The 23391-nt window shown below is 43.0% G+C and overlaps 1 protein-coding gene and 2 long non-coding RNA genes across 3 annotated transcripts in view; 2 read left to right on the forward strand and 1 right to left on the reverse strand.

The window, feature by feature from the left end:
• Positions 1 to 5016, forward strand: part of LOC103355600 (macrophage receptor MARCO) — an 11625-nt gene extending 6609 nt beyond the window's left edge. The window contains exons 3-6 of the mRNA XM_008279454.1: positions 2418 to 2453; positions 2601 to 2654; positions 3954 to 4118; positions 4305 to 5016. Of these exons, the coding sequence (XP_008277676.1) occupies positions 2418 to 2453; positions 2601 to 2654; positions 3954 to 4118; positions 4305 to 4435 (386 nt within the window). The 3' untranslated portion in view covers positions 4436 to 5016. The remainder of the gene's footprint in view (positions 1 to 2417; positions 2454 to 2600; positions 2655 to 3953; positions 4119 to 4304) is intronic.
• Positions 2670 to 23391, reverse strand: LOC103355599 (uncharacterized). The gene is made up of 4 exons (XR_520099.1): positions 23380 to 23391; positions 21698 to 21701; positions 14014 to 14021; positions 2670 to 3545 (listed from the first exon to the last, which is right to left on the reverse strand). It is a non-coding gene; the product is annotated as an uncharacterized LOC103355599 (long non-coding RNA).
• LOC103355598 (uncharacterized) lies at positions 5683 to 6281 on the forward strand. Its single transcript, XR_520098.1, has 2 exons — positions 5683 to 6010; positions 6105 to 6281. It is a non-coding gene; the product is annotated as an uncharacterized LOC103355598 (long non-coding RNA).

A 23391-nucleotide genomic window follows, 5' to 3' on the forward strand; every position in this document is an offset into this window, starting at 1 on the left:
AAAATCGCCGTTTTAACCCTGACTGACTGAAAAATACATGTTTATATTACCTCAAAGACTGAACTCTAAGCCACTGAGCTTGTTTTGCAATGAAAGCCTGTCAGTATTAAAAGAATATAACATTCGGAGGCACCATGTTGAGAAACACCGAGCTTTTGGGACAGCATTTCCTAAAGGGACAGAGGAGAGGGCGACCAAGGTGCAGAGCCGGCTAGCATCTTATAACAGGAGTTGTTCCACATTAGTGAAGACATTTACAGCACAAGAGAGGGCCACGGCCGCTTTAGCAAAGAAAAAACGACCCTTCACTGATTCTGAAACTGTTAGAGACTGCATGATTGCAATATTTGACGAGGTAATCCACGACGATAAAATCAAAGCCAGTGTGACATCTGCAGTCAAAAGCATGCCCCTATCAGATACCTCAAACACGCGCAGAGTGGAAATACTAGCAACAGATGTGTTTGAGGCTCTGCTGAGTGACCTGAAAAAAGTTGAAGTTATGTCAATCGCATTGGACGACTCAACAGATCGGTTTGACACTGCACAGCTGTGTGTGTATGTGCACTTCTATGATGTGGACACCGGTGTTTTCGCGAGAAGCTGCTCTGCCTTCTACCCCTCAAAGGTCACACTACCGGTGAGGTGTTCTTTGATAAAATCTTGTCTTTCTTTCAAGACAATGGGTTGGATGTGACTCGGGTCTGTATGCTTGTGACTGATGGTGCTCTGTCTATGACTGGGAAAGTGAGTGGACTGACAGCGCGGTGGACAGCTGTTGCTCCGAGGATGACATTCTTGCACTGTATTGTGCACCAGGCCGTGCTGTGTGCGAAACTAAACGGACACTTCAAAAGTGTAATGGACAATGTTATGGCGACTGTAAACTTCATACGTGCAACCTCAAGTCTCCAGCATCGCTTGTTTCGCCAGCTGCTGTCTGACATTTCCGCAGCTCAAGGAGGAGATTACAGTTTTCCTTCATGACAGCGAGCAAAAAAAAGCAGAAGCGCACCTAAACCGCATAATGGACGCAGACTTTATGGCAGATGTGTGTTTCCTATCTGATTTGTTCACACATTTAAATCGGCTAAACCTCGGACTCCAGGGCAGAGAGAAAACCATCATTGATCTGGTGGAACAGACACGCGCATTTCAAGCCAAACTGGAACTATTTGCTGCAGACTTGAGCTCAGGAAGAATGTTGCATTTTCCTACGGTACACAAATGCATCACACCTACAGCACCTGTCACAGCGGCGATGACAGATTTAGTTGCGAAACTAAAAGACAACTTTGCCAGCCGGCTGGATGGCCTATCACTCCCTACAGAGGTGAAGCGTTTTACCAAAGACCCATTTTCTGCTCTTGCTACAGATGACAATCTGTCCACCTGCGCAAAGCAAGTGGTCCCTTCTATTGACGAGGTCCAGTTCATTCTTGAACTTGTGGACATGCAGTCATCCCTATCGCTGCCCAAAGAGCTGCGCACAAATGGAGCGATCCAGTTTTGGAGTGACATAAATGTTCACCAGTTCCCAAACCTTAAGAAAATAGCTGTTACTGTGCTTAGCATGTTTGGCTCCACGTATGTGTGTGAATCAAATTTTTCTCACATGAACGCAATCAAGTCAAACCTGCGATGCTCCATGACTGATTCCACCCTGCACCATTGCCTTCGTATTGCACTGACTTCGTATGAGCCAAACGTTACGGCTATTGTTCAAAACAAAACATGTCACTTCTCACACTGATGTTATTAAGTCAGCATTACTTTGAATATGCAGAAGAAGCTTTCATTTTACAGTTATTAAATGTTCACTTGCTGCAATTTCTTGTGTTGAAATATTTAATGCACTGCCTCAGTTGGCCATTCTAGTTCAACAAATGCACTTTTGAAAATACATCTAAAATGTTGTAGAAGACTTTACTGTTGCAAAAAGTTGTTCCACATTATTTTTTATTAAACATATGTGTGGTGAACAGATTTCTTGTTAAAAATATTCTGGTCAAAGTTTGGACCAACCATTAAAATTTGCAATGCACTTGAAATATTTTGATGTATATATTATAATAATAATAAATTATGCAGTATAAAGCCTTTATTGTGAATTCTTTTATTTAATTTTATGATTTAGTTTAGGTGGTAGCATATAGTTAAGTCTCGAGAAATAATATGAGTAGGGGGTCTTCGGCCCAATAGCATCTGAAAATTTTCAAATCTGACCCAGAAGAAAAAATAATTGAATAGGCCTGCTCTACGCACACATCTGTGCATATGTACTGATGATAAATGAGGCCCCTGGCCTCTAAAAGCCGCTTTAAAGTGTCAGTTTAATCCACTTTTACCGGGAAGACAAGATTTAGCAGTAATGTACAAGTGTTTTTTATGAGATATCATTTTGTTATCTTCATCAGGTGTGAGAGGACCTCATGGTTTCAATGGATCTGAGGGTGAGTGTGTACTTAAGTAATGAAAATTTGACTGTTCAAATCAAATTTCTCCACATGTATAAAATATTAGAAACTATCAAGTAATAGGCAGTCATTTCACTCTCAATGTATTTATAAAGTCACAACTGGCCATTTTTTCTACCACAGGTCTCGCTGGACCACAAGGTGCCAAAGGGGAAAAGGGAGAACAAGGAAACGAGTGTGAGTGTGTACAGTACAATTTTGAAAGCAGCAGAAGTTTCAGAAACTACTGTCATGCCTGAGAGATGTTTAAAAAAATTCTAAAAAAAACCCCAAACACTTAAATTGCAAAGATTGCCTATGATTTCTCCTTGCCTAATGAGCCACATATTTTGACCAACTGCTGATGGTCATTCACGTGCTATCAAAACAGTTTTGACCTGCCAGAGACATGGATTCCACAAACCTCTGTTGTTGTCCTGTGGTATTAAGCATCAAGATGTTAGGCAGCAGATCCTTTAAATTCTGAAAGTTGAGAGTTGGTGCTGCTGCAGATCAGACTTAGGAAAGCTTATCCTCCTGTCACTGGTTCACAGTCTGTCCGTCCTTGGACCAAGAGTTCCCCATAAGACTTGTAGTTTTTAGAGATATACAATCCAGTTCTTCTTCCTTGTGTCCGTCCGTCTTCTATATTGCGTCCTTCCAGCGGCAGGCACAGGCGATTGCAGTGGCATTTGGCATGGCTATAGGTCATCTCCAGTACATTGTGGAGCACTACCACATCTCATGGGATGTTCCATGGTCTGGACCTCCCCACATACACAAGCATCAGTGGTTGAGATTTTCCACTTGCTCATGGAAACCTTACATCGTCCTTCACCACCCTGCAGATAGTTCAGTGTCTTCCAGACAAACCAAGGTTGTTCGTGGCCAGTAGCAAAGCATTCATTAGAAGTGATACCTCTCACTGTGCATTGACAGTGAACCTGCACTGATCTCACCTCTTTGTGTGAATGTGGGTTGGCAATCGACCAACCTTTGAACTTTTTGAACTCTACATCCTAAAATGGGACCTTATAACTTCATAGTTAAACTATGTAACTAACAATGAGTGACAAACAGGTCATTCAACTAGTGCCGCAATCGTGACTGGGAAAAGCCTGATTCTTGTTGGTGGTTGGTAGTTGCAGAATTGGCTACTTCAGTCAGTCATTGTGATACAGTTTCTGTCATCAGCATTGCATGCGATGTGCCACGTAGCGGCTTCTGCTTGCATCCCTCCAATCCAGTTATCTGAACACAATGATTTGGTTCCTGAAAAATTGCATTTGTTTTTGGGTTTTTTTTTTTTTTTTTAACCAACCCATTTCTGCAAACTCAAGATTAACTTAACTTGTAATATATCCCAGATATGGACAGATACTGTTGAGATGTTATTCACACCATCTGTGAGTGGTCATGATGTTTTATTTTTTTGCTGTCTTGTTATTCATGCAAACATGCACTTCAATCCTATCACCTCCAACTTTGTGCCACCAGTGAGCATTCGTCTTGTCCCGGGGAAATATCGAGGACGAGTGGAGGTTAAGCACAACAATGACTGGGGCACCATTTGTGACGACAACTTTGACATGGTGGATGGCAAAGTGATCTGTAAGATGCTGGGCTTTCAATCCGTCATTTCCACCTTCACCGCCACCCCAGGTAAGAAGCCCATTCTGTCATCTTCTCAAAGAAGTGTGTGCGTGTATTTTTTCTGACCATCTCTTGTAAATCAATACTTTTTCTTTCATCATTGTTTAGATTTGGATGCCTCTGTCAGATAAATCTTTCACAGTGCTATCCCTGTGGGCTTTTTATGTCAGCTGTAACAGTACTTTCCTTGTGCAGGCTCTGGTAAGATCTGGCTGGATGACCTGCGGTGCACAGGAGAAGAGTCTGACATCTTTGGCTGCCAGCACAGTGGAGCTGGCGTTCACAACTGTGACCACAGTGAGGACGCTGGAGTGCAGTGTGTCTAGACTGTGTTTAAGCTGTTTACACATTCAGATGTGATAAACACAGAGTGTGCATATATATTAGATGGCAAAAGTACTATTGCCAAGTACATTTACTCAAGTGCTGTACTTGAATACAGATGTGAGGTATGCATACTTTTTATTTTTTCATTTTGTGCTAGTTTCTGCTTTGCACACTAGAATATAAAACAGCTAGAATCAGTTTCACGTTCACCCCAACTATAAAATTAAACTGCTGTTTCCATATGTACGCATTAGTAATGAGAATCCACTGGCATAATAAATAACAGTATAATCCTGACAGAGTAATTTAGCCTACATGGTGGGTACATTAAGAAACAAAAATAAAAAAACATACATGCTTTTACCTAAGTACAGATATGAATGCATTTTTTTTACTTGTAGCAGATTGTTTTTACAAGAAAATGACTGGACACATCACATGCACACATCTCACCAGGGATATCGGCAGAGATCTAAAACTTCAATGAACTAATTCAGATTTTATCACATGAACACATGAACTAGAATGGTAGTGTGCTGTGAACAAAATCTCTTGCAAATAAAACTTACCAAGAGTAACATTTCAGGCCCTTCTCATGTTTCTCTGTTCTGCTGGTTAGTCTATACTGGCCAAAATTCTTTCCTATTGCTTTGCTCTCACCAGTCGCTGTCCTCCTCCATTTAGCATCTGTGGTCTTAAGAAACATGCTGACATACCTTCTGTTCATTGCATGTCACCACATATGACTTTTTACAGGTCAGCCAAGAAGAAAAGATTACATTCAAGAACACAAGTTTCACTGAAAAATGCTTCCTCACACAGATGGCTGTATCACAGGCACCTTAGGGAACATGCTGTGATACAGATTCTCATCAAGGGACATCACAGTCATTGGGCTGCCTGTAAAGACCCCCTCCTTTGCAAATCTTTTTTTTCTTTTAACATGTTCACATGGTGTTTTTTACATCCCAAAAGACTTGAGCAAAATAAGCAATCAGCACCGTGGCTGAGCATTTCTACCTTAAAACTACAGTGCACTGGGGGCCGCTGTGGTTCACCTGGTTGGGCTGGCTTCCCATGTATAGGGGAGTCATGAGTTTGAATCCTGCTCATGGCCCTTTTCCACAGGTCCTTCCCCCATTCTCCTTCCCCACTTCCTCTCTCTCTCTTACATTGCACTATCAAATAAAGGCAAAAAGGCCAAAAAAAAAAAACTTAAAAAACAAACAAACAAAAAACCACAGTGCACTGACATCAGTTTAAAAAAACAAAAACAAATGCAGACTTCCAGTATTTCATATGTAGCTGCAGTGGAAAATGTAATCTACATGTGTGTTTCTAGGCACATATATATCTTTATGTTGTGATATGGGCATGTTTAGTTTGTTGTGCATGATTCCTGTGATTGTGTCTTTTTCTGTGGAGGGCTGGTTTTTGAGTTTCAGGCTGGGTGGGGCGGATTTGGAGTAGGATGCTCCCACTCTGGCACTCGGTGCATCATCCCAATCAGCGCGCTGGATAAAGCCACTCTTCACCTGTGCTCCAGCGCCAGATGATTGCCTACCCAATGTGTGGTACATTCAGGCCACTTAGCTGTTCGAACTAAGCTCTCTCTTGTATTCACTCTCAAGTTCTCCAGTAACCTGCGTTCTCCTTGTGTGTTTCCAGCGTCTCCTCCATTCAGCCTCCATTCCAGCCATTCAGGTTTCCCACACCAGCTTTCACGCTGACAACACAGACCTCACTTCTCCCCTCATGAGCACCGGCACGAGACACCACCCTCACCTCTGGTTTTCCTGCTGCGCTTTAGACTAGATTCCCCAATAAACCTGTTTTCCTTTTTAACTTGCCTCCCTCTCGTTTTGGGTCCCGCACACACGTTCCTGCAGCCACCTGGCCGTGACACTTTAGTCATTTATTCGTGTATTCAGAAGTTATAATCACCCACAGCTATCCATATGACCCTATGTGTTTCTATATAGATATGTGTTTTCCATGAGTTCTACATATAATTATTCATGATTTTTCTCATCTGTTCTTATAAGAACAAAGCAGTAGTGTATTCTAATATCTCTGTGGGAATTGAATATATCAGCAGAAATGCCTCTCAATGTGTGTCCTCAGGCTGACATGAAAAGAACATGCCCTATCCTCTTAAGTGTCAAAGAAAAAATAAACAGGCGTGTGAAGCAGGCAGAAGGACAACACTTGCAACCATTGGATGATCAGGGTAAATATTAATCAGTCAGAACTGGTAGGCTGATTCTAATTAGTGATGAAGCCAGAGAGGGTGGACTTCAGAAAAGGACTGATACACTAAGGTTTGCAACAATAGAAAAATGTATGTACACATTAAAAATTCAGCTATATGTCTTGCCAAGATAATTGACTCAGATCTTTACTTTCAAATAAAGAAGATCTTAATCATGAGTCTCCCCCAGGTGAGTAACTGAGTTTCACCCACAGCACAGCAAGCCTAAGAAACCAATCATGTCCATTTGCAAGGTTGGGCTTCCTGAATCATTGTTCTTCTTCTGAATCAGTTTCTGATTCAGACATGTATGACTGAATGACTCCAGAATAACAACCTCCCAGTGATTTTTTACCATGACTGAACAAAGTTGCAGGTGAGCAAGAGTTAGGGCTCTCTAAATATGTAACTTTGATACACAGAGAGAGATTTTAGGGAGTTACGGTCATGTAACCACTGAAGAACTAGTCAAACTCTGCAGTCATGGAACTCTATCATGGGAGGCTGTGGCTCAGGTGTTAGAGTGGGTTGTCCACAGTCCCTGGCATTCCCCCATCCCTCCACATGCCAAAGTGTCCTTTGGCAAGACACTAAACCTGGTGTTTTTGAGGTTAAGGGCCTCATTACTGTTTTCTTCCGACATATTTCTGGTCATTGTGGCCAAATATCTTAGCTTTTGTTCCATCTGACCACAGAACTTTCCTCCAGAAGGCTGTTTCTTTGTCCATGTGACCAGCAGCAGACTTCAGTGGAGCTTTAAGATTCTGCTTCTAGAGGAAGAACTTCCTTCTTCATCAGCCTCTCAGCTCATGTTGATGTAAAACACTGTGGTCACTGACAGCTGTGTTCCAGCAGCTTCTGATTCATTCAGACCTGCTTTTGTATTATTCTTGGTTGACTCTTGATCATTCTGACTAATCATCTCTCAGCAGCAGGTGAGAGCTTGTGTTGTCATAGTGATTATGGCAGTGACACAACTGTACCATGAACTTTATTAGCTGTTTGCACAGATGATCTGGGATCTGTAGCTGCTTTGAAATGGCTCCAAGTGACTTCCCTGACTTGTTCTAGTCAGTGATGTACTTTTCTTAGATTTTGTGGAGCTTCTCAGACTTTCCCACTGTAGTGCTGAGTCTAATGAGTGTCTCACCAACAATTTAAAGGGTCATGCCCCTAAGAGAATTTGATTTAACCAATAATTAAAATTTCTGTATGTATATTTTTGACCCAACAGATTTTTGCCATATTTCCAGAAAATCTATAATACATCTATGAAAGAACCAAAATGTCTGATTGTGACAAAGATGAATGGGTTTCAATGATCATCATGGAAAATTCAGTTACAAGACTCACTGGAAACTCCAGACTGCCTTTATAAGTGTATATGAACTTTTGTTAACAGCCGTATACCAACACAAGGTCAAACATTGTGTATACTGTGTAGGGTGCTGCATGTAGTGAACCTACAGAAAGTTATTGCTGGACCTTAAGCTTAACAGGGGGCTTCAATATCTTTCAGCCCTTTCTACCAGCTATCTCACCTGCTCAAATGGACTACAGTTTATCATAGTGTCATTCAAGATCTGTAAACCTTCAGCTCACCACAGTGATCAATTAGCTTACAGTCAGCAGCAAAGTTCCACAGCCAGACTTTAAGTAGGGCCACTGCAGTTACATGGCCAGCATTTTAACAGCCGTGCATTCCAAATGCGTGCTTTTTTTCTCTGAATGATTATGCCTATTATCGGCCAGGGATGTTGAGCTTGAATGCATGGTACACAGAAGCAGTAAACAGTTGGAAAACATTGCCACTGACAGAAACTGAATCATTGGAAAAATATGAAACCCTAGTTCCATTGGTGTATTATTTCAAGATCCGTTTAATGACCCATGTAATATCCCAGTAGGAAATGTCATGGGGTGGGTTCATTAGCTTTACTTTACAAAACATTACAATCCTGTGTTGTTTCTAGCATCACTAAAAGTATCTAAATGTGTCACTCTGCTTGTATCTTGTGTCCAACTTCATCTAAAATTGATCATACAGTAAGTATTGTGAGATTTTAAGCTGAACAAATGACAAAACCGAGAAGTATAATGTTCAAGTCAGATTCATGTACAAACAAATGACATAACTAGGAAATATGATGTTTAAATTAAATTCATGTAAAAAAATTGAACAACCCTATGTGACCACAACTCATGAAAAACTTGTAAAATAAAGTAGCTGGGATAAAAACATTGTGTGAAGTAGAAAGACATGACCTTGTAAGTTCATGTGTGAGCTCGTGGGTTTGTGTGTAGTTCAATGCCATGCAGCTGGCGAGCGAATGAGATCCTGTCACGCCCTCCACCTCTGTCCAGTCCTAGTGGCAGTCCCTCTCCCTTTTCCTTCTTCCTTAGGAGGGTGTGTGTGTGCCCATTGTGCAGGTGCAGTGGATCGGATGATTAAGTGATTGGTTGCACCTGCGGCGAGGACTGGCGCTTCTAGAATGACTCACCTGCCACAATATAAGCAGCCTCCAGTCCACTACTCGACACTGGACTGTAAACCAGTCTCTGTTAGCAAAACCATGGCTCAGTTTTTATCCGTTGCTTTCTGTTTCTGTTTGTGTGCTAACCTCTCTCCTCTGCATCAGTTGGAACCACCTTGCTGCTCCGAACACCTGGTTGACCCTCCGTCTGTCCGTCACCCACTCCTGTTTTCTCTGGAAAAGATACGCTCCTTCCCTCTGCAACCACCTCACCTGGTCTGTCTGCAACACCACTGTCTTCAAGAACTCCACTGCTGCATCTGGTCTGCCTTGCCATGCCACCACCTTCATTTCCCGTTCTCTTTCTGTCAGCTGTTAGTAAGGTGTGAGTTCTACTAGAGTAGCCATTAGCATAGTGGAAATTCCTTGTGTGAATTGTTAATATTTTAATAGTTAAATGAAATTTTATTATTCCCAACCTGGTTTTGTTAGTGTTGAGTTTACCGTTCTCATCGTGTACTTGAAAATTTTTGATTCTCACAAATGTTTTAATGTGTAGTTATTCTGCCATTCCTGTAGGTGTCTCTGTTGATAATCTGTGTCACATTACCTTTGACCCTGTTTTCTGTTTCTGTAAATTTGGTAACTTGCTAAATAAAAACTTCTATTGTATGCCTGGTCAGCTGAGTCATCTGTCTGCTCCTGAGTCTCTGAACCCGATCCATGACAGATACTGGCTTCGGAAAGAGATTCTGACTTTGGAGGAAAGCTATATTTGGAAGCTCAAAACAATGCACAATGAGTGCACTGTTGATACATTTTGCTTGTTTGTGTGTGGTGTTTTTTTTTTTTGTTTTTTTTTTGTTTTTTGTTTGTTTTTTTTTTGAAGAGGTAAAATTTGTCACGGTTGGTTTTTTTTGTTTTTTTTTTGTTTTTTGTTTGTTTTTTTTTTGAAGAGGTAAAATTTGTCACGGTTGGATCAGACACTGGCAAACATGAAAAAAACAAATCCAATCCTGGCAGAGATGATCTGATATGTCTTTGTCGAGAGAATGGGTTATAGCTTCCCAGGAGAAGGGGGAGATTTTGGTGGGAATTTACAAAAGTGTATATAAGAAGCTGTAAAGAGTTGGTCAAAATCTCATGTTTACTCATTTTTATCCTTGCAGACTCTGTATTAAACAGCATTCACATCAGACTTTGAAAACTGTAAAGCCTTTTTTCTTGAGAAGGTTTGAATACACCAACAGTTGATCCATGAAGTAACCTTTGACTTCATGTTGGACAAGGCAGCCTGATCATTTCTGGCCCAAAGGCAGGTGAAAGAGTCATAGCATTCAGTCTATTGTAACAACTCAGCTGAAGCATTATTTATATTTCCTACATGATGTAACTAGACTATTACAATGGTTGGGTCAGTGTGTCCTGTCCAAAAACACAAACAGAAGTCGGCTGACTTTGGAACACATACATATTAAGACCCAAGACTCAACAGTGTCTGCAAATGCAAACAGAAGAATCTTTTAGACTGCAGCAGCATCTGTCCTCTTTTTTTCCCCCCTATTTGTGAAGCCTGTCAACGTTGGTGAAGTAAAAGAGAAAGTTCTAATTACAGTTAATGGCTCAGATGAAATATTTCAAGTTATTTGACAACTTGGAGAAAACACACTGATTAGTCACACACACTCCTAACTTTAATTAATGCTAACTTATTTTTTGTAATCAGCAAATTTCATCTCCATCTTGCACAAATTGCAAAGTTGCCATTGACACAATTATGTTATGCCATCTCATTCTGATTCACACTTAACCAGCTAGAGGAAGGGGGTTTGTGAAATGCTGTACTACTACAACACATGTATTACAATGTCACCACAGTGGGGTTATCTATACAGCTAAAGTAGTCTGTAGTGAATGGGAAAGGTAAAAATGTTATACGGCAACATGCCAAAAAAGACAGACTGAAAAGGCACTGAACTCAAGAGGCTCTGTTAACTGTTGTACAACAGACCAACTTTTGCTACAACTGTGCTGAAAAGAAAATATTAGAAAATATTTTTCTAATTGCTATTTTTCTTTATTCCGTCCCTCTTTCTCAAAGACAGACCTGGGATCCATTCATTTTTGATTGATTGTGATTGGTCAGAATCTAAGCACAAGTCCCCATGTGCACTTCTTCACCTCAGACAGATGAGCTGTCACACAGAGTCACAGTTTATAGACTGCACTTGAATCATTTGTTACAGAGCACTGTCCTCAGGGTGAGTCCTCAGCTCCCTAACAGCTGTTGGATGTTTGATTGGTGGTGAAGTAGTAGTTAGATTCTCATTACACATGGACAGAATTTTCAGGGTTTAGGAAATCATCAAGAAACTTGGCTATTTGTTAGGAGCACAAAGAATAACAATAAAAAGCAATCAAACAAATGACATTTAATTTTATAACTACACAGTAAAGTTGGCCATAACAAGGTGTTTTCATTGTAGATCATAGTGCAGATGGAAGTTTGCATGTGTTTTTATGATGAAGTGAAAAAATCTCTCAGATTGCATGCCCACATTTCATGGGTAGGCAGCTGATGAAATGCAGCAACTGAACTAGCCTGTGTCCTTCTTTTTTTAAATTTCCTGCTCCTTGATAGGGCAGATGTCGAATGTCAGAGCCCATAGATAAAATTCTGATTATTTCTATTGTTTTTAAGTGTTTGGTTTGTGGCTTAGGTTGTTTTATTTTTATTGTTGTTGTTGTTGTTGTTGTTGTTTGCAACGATTAGCAGTCTGAAAAGAAAGATCCACAAAACTGAAGATGCTGCGTGTAAGACTGGTTATTTTCTTTAACCATGTTGCTACTGTGAAAATATTCATTTCACCACTGGAAGTAAAAAATATTAGCTTTGTGCCAAGTTTATACAACATTCACCGAGCAGGTAAAAGTGACACTGTGTTACATTTTATATTTTCTTATAAACTATGAAAATAAGTTATTATAGAAGAAATATGATTGTTGGTTCCTGTCAGAACCCTGGCTGCCGCATTTTGGATCAGCTGAAGGTTTTTGAGAGAGTTTCTGGGACATCCTGATAAAAAGGAATTACAATAGTCTAGTCCAGAAGTTAAAAATGCATGGACTAGTTTCTCAGCATCACTCTGAGACAGGATGTCCAGGTGAATCAAGGCTGTCCTAGAGACTTGCTTTGTGTGTGAGTTAAATGACATATCCTGGTCAAAAAACGTTGTTGTTGTAAGTTGTTGCAGTTCCATCCAGTAGCCACAGGCAGATGACATCAAAGATTAATACGAGATTCCTAAATTAAAAACTAAATGCTCATCATCAATAGTTGAGTTGAGTGATGCACAAGAATAAATTGGAATGCAGAGTAAGACATTTAATTTCAGGACAGAGCTGCTGTAAATGGATTGGCCACCATGAGAAAGTGACAGCATGGCTCTGGATCCAACTTACTTCAAGTCCAGACGAGGGAGGACTTGATTCACAGTCTATCTGTCTGCCTGCTTCTCCCTTCAGGGGACATCAGGCTGAGTCACACCACCATCATGTCTGCCTGTAAGTGGCACGCCTCCCTTTCCTTCCACTGTCCTTCTCTCTGTATGCAGAGGGATGGGTGGAAAATGGGAGCAGGCAAGGTGTATTAAAACTACAAAGTGCTAATTGTAATTCAGAATCCTTGTCTCTTTGTTCCTCCCAGGGGACCCTGCTGTGGGTGAAAGCCGGAAATAAACATGAGGGGAGATTCACTCCATTGTTCATTAGCCAGACCAACCGCAGGTCATCCAGGCCTGCTCCCTGGCTCCGAAGACCGTCGTCTGTAATTGAGGGCTGACGTGGATAAATAAATGATAGGACTGAGACAGGGGGTTGAGGAGTGGAGGAGTGGGTGACAGAATGGGTAATGGGTAATGAGGGTGCCCTCACTGTCCTCCTCACCTGTGTGAACCACATTAGCACTGCTTCAGACTTTCTAAGCAGCTGAGATGTTTAGGAAGATATTCATGAGGGATAACTGCACATTACTGGGTCAGCATAGGGACTCTCTTTGTGTGGCTGGCTCTGGCCCGGCTCTATAGAGAGCTGAATTGTGCAAAGGCATGATGGACTGCAGCCTTCTTGCTATTTCTGTCTTCATGTTAGTTGTTTGGTTTCACACATCTCCTGAACTGACAAGGTTTTACAGCATGAATAGTATAAGACATAGAATAACATAAACATGCGTGCCTGAACACAGAATGTACAGTAAGTAGTGATCAGTCAAACAGCTGCCTTATCACAGTTAAGAAACAGCACATTGCCAAAGATATGCAAGCAAGCTGTAAAGTTATCTGCATTGCCATTGCTTGTAGCCTTGACAGTGACATTTATTTTACCTTTAAAAAAAAAAAAAAAAAAAAAAAGATTTATAAAACTGCTTCTAATTTATCTTGTACACTTTACAGTTACAACTGCCAACACTTTTAATCTATATGTAACAGTTGTACTGTTATTTTAGCACAACAACACCAAGTCAAATTCGTCGTATATGCAGACCTACTTGGCAATAAATCATTCTGATTCTGATTTAACATTATTAAACACACAAAATGTCAGTCATTAATGAAATCACAAAATCATCCACAAAGTCATAAAAATACATTGTAGGAGACATACAAGGGTGAAGATGAGGAGCACGGTGTGCCTGAGTGTGTGTGTGTGTTGCACAGTGGGAGTGGGCGTGTGCACATGCGGAATTGTGTGTGTATAAAGGTGTGCACTCACCTGTGTCACAGAGGAGGAGAGAGTCAGGGTTGGGTAGTAGCCACAATGTTTGTTGACCGCTACCCATCCATTCGTTAATTACTTTTTTATCTGTTTAATCCACTGGTTTTCATTTTTCCATCCATTCATCTTCATTGCGCTGTGATAGCGCTGTGCTGTTTGTTACAATAAATGCACCAAAAGCATTCTGGATCTCAGCGTATCTGTTATCATAGCCTCCTAGCACGTCACAAATCTGCGAACCTGAGGACCCAACCTCAAACTCTCAGCGGCTAAAAGGTTTGTTTGGACGCCGCAACATACATTAACATGTGGTTTTGAAATTCATAAATATTTCTTGGTCTTGCATCGTAGTTTAGAGGTTAGCACCGTTGCCTCACAGCTAGAAGGTCGCCGGTTCACGTCCCGGTGAAGACACCAAGGATCTTTCTGCGTAGAGTCTCCATGTTCTCCCCGTGCAGCATGGGAACTCCAGGTTCTCTGGCTTCCTTCCACAGTCCAGACACATGCTAAATTGTTCGTAGGTGTGAATGTGAGTGTCCTTACTTGTCTGTCTCTAAGTGTAGCCCTGTGATAGACTGGTTACCTGTCCAGGTGAACCTGCCTTCACCCTGAGTCAGCTGGGATAGGCCTCAGCTCCCCATGACACTACAGATGATGAAGCTGCGTATAGCTAATGGATGGATGTTTTCATGTTGTCAAGTCAGGGGTTTGAACCTCCACAGTGGTATAATGACGAAATTAACCAAGAACTACCTGGAGCCCCAGGTTCCCCTTTCTCTCCCTTTACACCTGGTCCTTCATCCCCGGGTAGACCCTTGGGACCTAAACAGAGAGAAAAAGATAATGATGGACATGAATCTATTTTTTGATGCACAGTTGAAGTTTCATTAATGCAAGCTTTGCAAATGGTGTCATTCTTCACATTAAATAACATGTCAGCAATATTATTCATGACCAGAAGTTACACGAGGAAGAGAAACTCAACTATTTTGTGACTGCAGTCTGCTGATACATTTACCATCCAGAAGCTAAATCAGTTCATGCTCCAGTCTCACTGAATCTGCATTATGATGTGAAACCAGGGAAGTTCATGGTTTTGTTTCTTTAAATGTAATTCAGTTCAGGAATCATGCAGAACATTACAAACACAGTGTGATGAACATATTTTCAGGATTTTTTCTTTTTTTTTTGCTTTAACACACCTGCTCCACTTCAGCACTGTCCTGGATCTCATATAACTTTTCAAAATTGTCTTGTAAGATATTTATACTTCAAAAATATAATCTTAAATATAAGACAATGGGTCTTTGTGTGTGTTGATACATGTTTAGCAGGTGTATTGTTAGCCGAGTAGCTGAGTCAGCTGGGATAGCCCCCCCCAGTGAGGATTGTGGTGTATAGATGATGGAGATAATGGATAGCTACTTCCTAGTGTAGACTGACATTATATGTTTTTACTATTTGTTAGACTGATAGATAAGTACACATAATAAAAAGTACACACAAAATTGAGGGCTGAGGAGTCAGTGTATTTTTATTCTGTGTATTTTTTTTTATTTTTATTTTTTTCTTCAACAAAACTGTGTCCTCTACTTTTTTAAGGCTACATCTTCAAACTATGGATGATACAGGCTTATATGGATGCCAAGCTAAAACTCAATGCCTAAAAGCAGCTGGAAGTCACAGTTGGGTCAGTGCTGACTAATGCTGGGCATCTGGTCAGAGGACTCAGAGGGTCATGGAGCTTTGGAGCCAGAGGCTGTCTTGGAGGGAAAGGAGTCTCCTCATTAAGTAACTGAATACAGGGACCCATTTCCTGAAAAATACCTACACCCTGTGTTTGGAGAGCTGAGCAAACCCCTGCTAAACAAACTGAGCCTGTGCATTGTGATCCCAACAACTGCAGAACTTGTGAACCTTTTCACAGTTGTTTCTTTCATTGTTGTCATGACATGGAGATGTGTTTAGACTGAGACTCTCCAACAGACATGGGGAATTTGGGGTTATTGGAGAATTGTATTGCACATATGAGTTTCAAGAACTACTATTAATGAGAAAACATCAAAATTATCCAGGACAGAAGTGTTTAATGACAAATCACAGTTCTGATATCTTGCTGGTGAGGCACTGACTTCATCAGAATCCGATTTACAAATATATGCACTCTACACAGTAGCATATTTGTCATTTGATTGGCAGCAGTTTACAGGTTATGTTTCATATCTGCACTCTTTACACATACAAGCTGTAGCCCACAAAACCATGAACCATGTTATTGGCGACATACAGACAGCAGCACGCTGTCAGTGCAGCCAGCCAGTGTAGGTAGTGAGGAATTGTGCAATCCAAGTGAGGCACAGATTGCTGCAGGCCTCACCGGCTTCTCTTCCAAGCATTTGAATGGGAAATTGCGAAAATTCTGCGATTTTGAATTTAAAAAGCTAAATGAAAAAAACAAATACTTTATAGTACAAATCACTGGATAAATATAACCATTTAAATAATTTTATCATTATATTTTTTTTTCTTTCTGAGATGTCAGGTGACGCTCTGCCTCACCTACCTCCCCTGACTGCAGGTCACTGCAATGGACGGTACAAAATAGGGAGTAGTTTTGTACAGTCCATTAGTATTTGAACCTGGGTACTCTGTAAGCCCATTACAATTTAAGTGTTTGAACATCTAATTATCAGTAAGAGCGACAACAAAAAGGGTCAGTTGTTTAAGGTGTGTAGACTGTTTCCAGATGTCACCTCGTGCATTTAGCAAACATGCACAAACACAGCAGTGTTCAAATCTAATTAAGAAGTGGAAAATGAGAGGTTCTGTTGAAACCAAACCACGGTCAGGTAGAGCAACAAAAATTTCAGCCACAGCTGCCAGGAAAATTGTTCAGGATGCAAAGAAAAACCCACAAATTAGTTCAGCTGAAATACAGGACTCTCTGAAAAAAAGTGGTGTGGCTGTTTCAAGATGCACAATAAGGAGGCACTTGAAGAAAAATGGGCTGCATGGTCGAGTCGCCAGAAGAAAGTCGTTGCTATGCAAATGCCACAAAGCATCCTGCTTACAATCTGCCAAACAGCACAGAGACAAGCCTGGAAACTTCTGGAACAAAGTCATTTGGAGTGATGAGACCAAAATTGAACTTTTTGGCCACAACCATAAATGTTGGAGAAGAGTCAACAAGGCCTGTGACAAATGGTACACCATTCCTACTGTGAAACTCGGAGGTGGCTCGCTGCTGTTTTGGGGATGTGTGAGCTACAAAGGCACGGGAAACTGATGGCAAGATGAATGCAGCATGTTATCAGAAAGTACTGGAGGAAAATTTGCACTCATCAGCCCGGAAGCTGTGCATGGGACGCACTTGGATATTCCAACATGACAACAATCCAAAACACGAGACCAAGTCGACCTGTCATTGGCTACAGCAGAATAAAGTGAAGGTTCTGGAGGGGCCATCTCAGTCTTCTGACCTCAATATCATTGAGCCACTCTGGGGAGATCTCAAACATGAAGTTCATGCAAAACAGCCCAGGAATTTACAGGAACTGGAGGGTTTTTGCCAAGAAGAATGGGCAGCTTTACGAAGGATTCAAGGATTCAAGGCCTTTATTGGTCATAAACACAGTTATACATGGTACAACGCGCAGTGAAATGCTTTGCATAACTGTTCCACACCGAAACAATATTAAGATGATAAAAAAAAAAGGAACAAAACACACAAGAAGAGGAGGAGGTAGAGCCTTCTTCACCAAGGTGTTGATGTGACAGGACCCCGTCAGGTCCTGCTTGATATTAACACCCAGGTATTTGAAGCTCTCCACTCGCTCCACCTCTGTCCCGCTGATCCTGAGTGGGTGCTATGCCCTCTGCTACTTCTTGCTGTAGTCCACAATCAGCTCTTTAGTCTTGCTGACGTTCAGCACCGTCCATGCAGTGAAGACGCACCGGATTCGCGTGGCTCCTCCATCAGAGCGGAGTTGACTGCCCCGTACTGCACTGCATCCTACATCAGGTGGGTAACTATTGATTTGATTCTACTTAATGAATTTATAATAAAGTCTATTTTCATAGTCTTAATATTATTTATTTTTAATTTACAGGAGGCCCTCTGCGCAAAGACAATTAACTTCAGCCACGTCATGGATTTAGTGACCAAAGTTACTAATCTCATTCGAGGGGGTAACAGGGCTCTCAGTCACAGAAAATTTGTTGCCTTTTTGGAAGAGGTGAATGACGCCTATGGGGATTTACAGATGCACATTGACATCCGATGGATGAGGCGCGGAAAGTGTCTGGAGAGGTTTTTTGCGCTGCGCACTGAACTCCCTGTGTTTTTGGAGGACTGTGTTCGCTGTGATACAAGTGCATACTGCCGCAAACTCCAGGATACAGCTTTCCGATATCACTTCACATTTAAATAATCTTAACATACAGCTGCAGGGGATATGCCAAACTGTATCGGACCTGTACGCACACATGAGCGCCTTTCGGCACAAACTGGCTCTGTTCAGAGATGGTTTCTCATCCGCGTCTCCAAATCTGTCACACTTTCCCTCCTGTGAAGAGATGCGCAGAGATGTCCCTGAATGTGAGAAAATATTCCCAAAGTACAGAGCCGACATAAAAACTCTGCTGCAGCAGTTCAATGAGCGCTTCCAAGACTTCCACGCCATGGAGCCACGAGTTGCGAAGTACAGTTGGACCCTTTCTTTCAGTTACAGAAAAGTGAGAAGGGGATTTCATTCTGGAGACTGCTACCCGAGTCCCATTTCCCATTGCTCAGAGATTTTTCACTTTCCATGGCCAGCATGTTTGGGAGCACCTACATCTGCGAGAGCAGCTTTTCAACTATGAAGCACATTAAATCAAAAGAGAGAAACAGGCTGACAGATGAAACTCTGTTCCAGCTCATGCAAATTGGAAGCACAAAAACTGACATTGACATTCAGAATATTGTGCAGCAGCAGGGGAGGCCACAAGTATCTCATTAGGACAAATGTTGCTCAGCCAAGTATAGGTGAGGCAGCGTCTTTTCAGGACCTTACTTGAAACGTCATGTGGAATAGGAGGGCTATGTAAATATAGTCCAAATTAAGCCATTACAAACAGAAATGTTTGTTGTTGCAATTTGTGTTGGAGTTCTGCACTTTACTCTTAATTGTTATTGCACTTTTTTCTTGTAGCATAAAAATACATGCATTTTGAATGTTAAAAATTGTAAAAACAAGTACAATAAACATTGATAATTGCCACAATATATGTGCTACTTTGTTTTTTCGTAAATGTAAAAATATGTCTATATGAAGTAGTGTATGATGAAAATTCATAGTTGTAGTGTGGCCCCCGGTAGTGTTGGAGAAAAAAATGTGGCCCTCTCTGTCATAAAAGTTGCCCATCCCTGGCCTAGAGACTAAAGATGGCTGGGATCCAATCGCTTCTACAACAACGGAACCTGCCACTTGCCAGCGGAGCACTGGGTGAAGTGTGGCAAGGGGAAGAAAGAGCGCAAGTGCCGTTGGTATGAGCTAGTGGGAAGCATGGTGACAGGAGCAGCTGCAACAGTGGTGGAGACCGTGGCTGAGAAAATCAGCAAGGGAATTCATAAATTAGGAGGCTGGATATGAGAACTGTGTGCCTGACTGTGGCCATATCTCCTGATGCTACTAGGATTGATCATTCTGGGCCTCATCAGCTGCGCCACTGTGAAGGGAGGAACCCGAGCTGCCATTTGTTCCTGTTGCAAGAAACTCACGTCCCAAAGAAGGAAGACGGGAGGGAGCCCCCTCCTCCGTCGACAGGAGGGGCTTACGGACCTATAAAACGTGGAGCACCGGAGCCCTCTGGCCATTGCAGTTCCGGGACCTGGAGGGAGAGCAGCAAAGCAACCAAGAGAAAGACTTAGACAACAATTATAATTAAAAGGTAACAGACAGCTAAACCATGTCATCAATCATGAGCACTGAGACAACAGCAACCCCAAACTCGACTTTGTCCACTGTGAGTATGACAAATACCTCACACGATTCTGCTATGCTATGCGGCAAAGAAGCTTTTGAAAGAGCAGTGGAGCTCTGGGCAATTGAGATTACCTGGTTCACCTTCTGCTGTGTTGGAAAATGGTCATTTGATCAGCCATTAAGAAACGTAGCATTGATCCTGGGGGGTGCGAAGAACTGTGTGGAGAATCTCTACAGAAGACAAGGAAGATGCACTTTGTCCATGTTCATGACCTACATCTTGGGGCATACCAGAACTGACACCACCTGAGCGGGCATCTGCAAAGGAATACTCATTGTCCTTTGGATGAGTCTTGATTTCTCCACGGTGTTTTACAGGTTGATGAGGTGGATCAGCATCCTCTACGAGGGATTTCTAGTCATTACCTTATTGGAGTATCTTGTGGTCATGGCCATGGTGCTGCAAGACAGAGGAAGAAGGCGTTGGCTGTTGAAGATTGCTGCCATTACACTCTGGGGCATTGGCTGGAGTATCACGGCTACCTTTTACTGGTTTGTGCCCAGCGTAGAAATCCCCACTCTAGTTTGGTTCATGCTGTATGAAGCTTTCTTCGCAAGGCGAGAAACACCAAGAAGTCCGGGAGGTACCCCTACAGTGCTGATGTCACCTTGGTTAAGCTCAATGAGCCAGAGGCACGCCGTGAGAAGAGAAGCACAGGTGTAGGAGAAAAGGAGAAGTGCCCTGTGTGCTTGCTTGCTATGCTACGTAACGCTGCGAAAGTTATTAATTAAAATGAACCTTTATATATGCTCACATTACAGAAAGAAGCCAGGTGTGCCTGTTGTATGGTCACCCTAGAGCAGGTGACATACCTCTGAGATGTTGCACATCAGCTGTGGTGCAGGAAGTGCTACACCACTTTCTTCCAGATTACCATTGCCCGGGGTCTCTACTGTGGTAAAGTAGGGGCGAGAGTGCCCACGATGCTGATACATGAGTGTCTGAGGATCAAAGCGAATGCACAACTGGTCTGGACTACAGCAGGCAAGGCATCGAGCACCATTGATACCCATTCAGACACCATCTACTGCCCAGTGTTCATGAAGATGTTGGAGTTGCCTGACGGAGCTTGAGTCTCCACATCCTACCTGGGGGATGGCAGATTTGTGGCCATAGGAACCAATCTGCCGAAAGCCGAGCAACAGCTGCCATTGATCCAGATCAAGCCAACCCCGATGTGGCTGTATGATCCAGCAATAGAGGAGATAGTGGAAATGGATCTAGCCCTGGAGGCTGAGGTGCCCCCAAACACCCCGATGAAAGATGAAGGAACTGTACATGAACCAGCTGAGGAACCAACGAAAGAATCGGCGCCGCAAGATCTCTGTGCATGGCACAACCCTGAGGACTGGGAGCCGATCTCACCATACGAGCTGGAGCACGAGGAGGATGAGATGACAACCCTTGCTGTGACCGTGGAAAGACAGCTGAGGGAGTCGGCAAGTTCCAAGCCCGCTGAGGGGGATCCGGAGTCGCCAGCAGCCCAGGTTCCTGACGGCGGGGACTTGGTCGTCCTTGGCGAGTGGGGAATCAGCACCACCTGTTGTTCCGCACCAGTACTACCTCTGTACAGGGCTACTGGTCCAGCTCTCCGTTTCTAGGGTTAGGTTCTATCTGCCTACAGGCCTTTGACCAACTAGGATTCTGTAGAACTGCTTAAGCTGGTGTCGAGGAAACTCGCCTAGCTTCTAACTGCCTTAATACAGACGTCTACCCCGCTTCCTCTAATAGTTGACTCAACTAAGTAGCCTCAGTAGTTAAATCATTCTATTAGACACGCTTGTTAGTGGCTGCTTTCCTCTTAATTGAGTAGACGTCAAGATAGACCTCTGGATAGGCGAGTTTCCTCAACACCAGCCTAAGCAGTTCTACAGAATCCTAGTAGGTCAAGGGCCTGTTGGCAGATAGAACCTAACCCTAGTAACGGAGAGCTGGACCAGTAGCCCTATGCACGGTTATACCGGCGCGGATCAATAGGTGGCATTCCTGGGTGGGCGTGGCTAAGTTTGCCACGCCCACCCATTAATCACCGAGGCCAGAAGAGGCCTCTTTTTCCTATTGTAGCAGCCGAAGTGTGAAACTGCGCAGAGGAGCCTGCTGAGGAGGTTTCACATGGAGAGGCAGCTTACTGAGCATGAGACTCAGGACTGCTGAAGCAGTGACTGAACCGAAGACCATTCAGGGTCGCTGAACCTGCAGGAGGTGCACAGAGCACCGCAGGAAAAGAAGTGGGCGTTTAGGGGGACCTAGTCAAGTCCGAGCGTGACCACTTAGTAGCCTAACCAAGTCTGCCCTCATCCCTGCTCGAAGCGCTGCGAGAGGCTTTGACGGAGCAGATGACTCGAGACGACAAAGACAAAGACCATGGACGACGTGAGCCAAGAGATCCCGCAAGCATCCTCTGCAGCGGGAGTAAACGGTCCTCCACCTAGCCTCTTGGCAGCTGAAGAGTTGATCGGCCCAACGGGAGAGCAGGAGGAGCAAACGACCCGAATGAAGTCGGAGGGTTCCCCGAAGCTACCCTGCCAGATCATCCTTCTGGGGGAAGGATGGGACACCTGGGAAGAGGAAGTTTGGGAACACGTTAAAGAATATAACCCTGTCATAGACAAAAGAGAGATAATAGAAGATATTAAGAATGAAGGATATTACATCTCAACACAGAAAGTGGGGCAGCAATGGCAGCTCGTGATCGAGTGCCTGCCAAAACCCAAGAAGAAAGAAGACACAGCAACATGGCTGACCTGGTGGGGAAAACACCTGAATGAAAGAACCAAAACTCTGCCAACGGGGCGGATTATCATGCTAGTGAGCCCCGCAATGAACTATGACTCGATCTTCAAGATGTTGACCACAGCAGCCGGGGTTGGGGCCATGCTAGCTTCCAAGGGCACAGTAAAAGCGGCCCAAAAATACAAAGACAAAGACCACAAGAGGCTGCTGAAGTGAATCAGTATCAACAGCTAGCAGCAGAGCAAGCAGATGAAGATGTCCGCAGAAGATTGAACACTCGGCAGAGCTCGGCTTCGAACAGCGAGGTCCCGAGGGAGGCAGGTTCGGAGGAGGATGACGTCTCGGGCCCAGACGAAGGCACCGAGGATTAAAGAGAACCCCTATCACCAGCACTAGCGGGGCCTGAGTAACCGGTCTCCCTGGAACCGGCCTGTGCCCAAGTCCCCGTGGAAGCCACGAACTCGGTGATCAAAAGCCTAAAGGCACTGACAAAAGCCAATTGCAATGGTCGGCAGGTATCTGAGCAAGATCAAGAAGAAGATGAAAAGCCTGTGAGGAGAACAGACGAGATAAAGCCCCATTGCCTTTGCTGCCATCCGGGGGGAGGAGATACAGCAACCAGCTGGGAGCAGTGGCCCATTATCTCATCGGAGATCCCTGGGAGATTAAAGCAGCTGGTCATCACCAACTCAAACCT

The sequence above is a fragment of the Stegastes partitus genome, unplaced genomic scaffold (assembly GCF_000690725.1).
Source record: "Stegastes partitus isolate 25-593 unplaced genomic scaffold, Stegastes_partitus-1.0.2 Scaffold159, whole genome shotgun sequence".
NCBI classification, from domain to species: Eukaryota; Metazoa; Chordata; class Actinopteri; family Pomacentridae; genus Stegastes; species Stegastes partitus.